The 305-nt window shown below is 61.3% G+C and overlaps 1 protein-coding gene across 1 annotated transcript in view; it reads right to left on the reverse strand.

Annotated features, from left to right (window-relative positions):
• Nucleotide 1: 1 nt before the first annotated feature.
• Nucleotides 2-305, reverse strand: part of LOC104461227 (forkhead box protein O6-like) — a gene marked incomplete at both ends in the record, with an annotated part of 1,184 nt that continues 880 nt past the window's right edge. Inside the window, 1 exon segment of the mRNA XM_010072729.1 lies at nucleotides 2-285. Within this exon segment, the coding sequence (XP_010071031.1) occupies nucleotides 2-285 (284 nt within the window).

The following is a 305-nucleotide window of genomic DNA, read 5'->3' on the forward strand; positions in this document are numbered from 1 at the left end:
CATTCAGGATGATGGACTCCACATCGCACTCCAGGCTCCCGTTGAACATGTCCAGGTCCAGGTCTGCTGGGAACCTGTCTTGGCCCAACACGGGGGGGTGGACGGCCCCCGGGTAGGGGCCCTGCAGCGAATCCAGCAAGCTCATGTGTGCCCCTTGGTTATTAGCGTAGGAATGCAGGTGCCCGTGGTGCGGCATGGCCGTCATGCTGCACGTGTCACCGGGCAGGCTCATAAGGCTGACAGGATTAGCTAAGGCACTGGTGTTGACCGCAGGGTGGTGACCGGCTGGTGACGGGTGGTACAAA

This window comes from Pterocles gutturalis, unplaced genomic scaffold (genome assembly GCF_000699245.1).
Source record: "Pterocles gutturalis isolate BGI_N339 unplaced genomic scaffold, ASM69924v1 scaffold28602, whole genome shotgun sequence".
Taxonomy (NCBI): Eukaryota; Metazoa; Chordata; class Aves; order Pterocliformes; family Pteroclidae; genus Pterocles; species Pterocles gutturalis.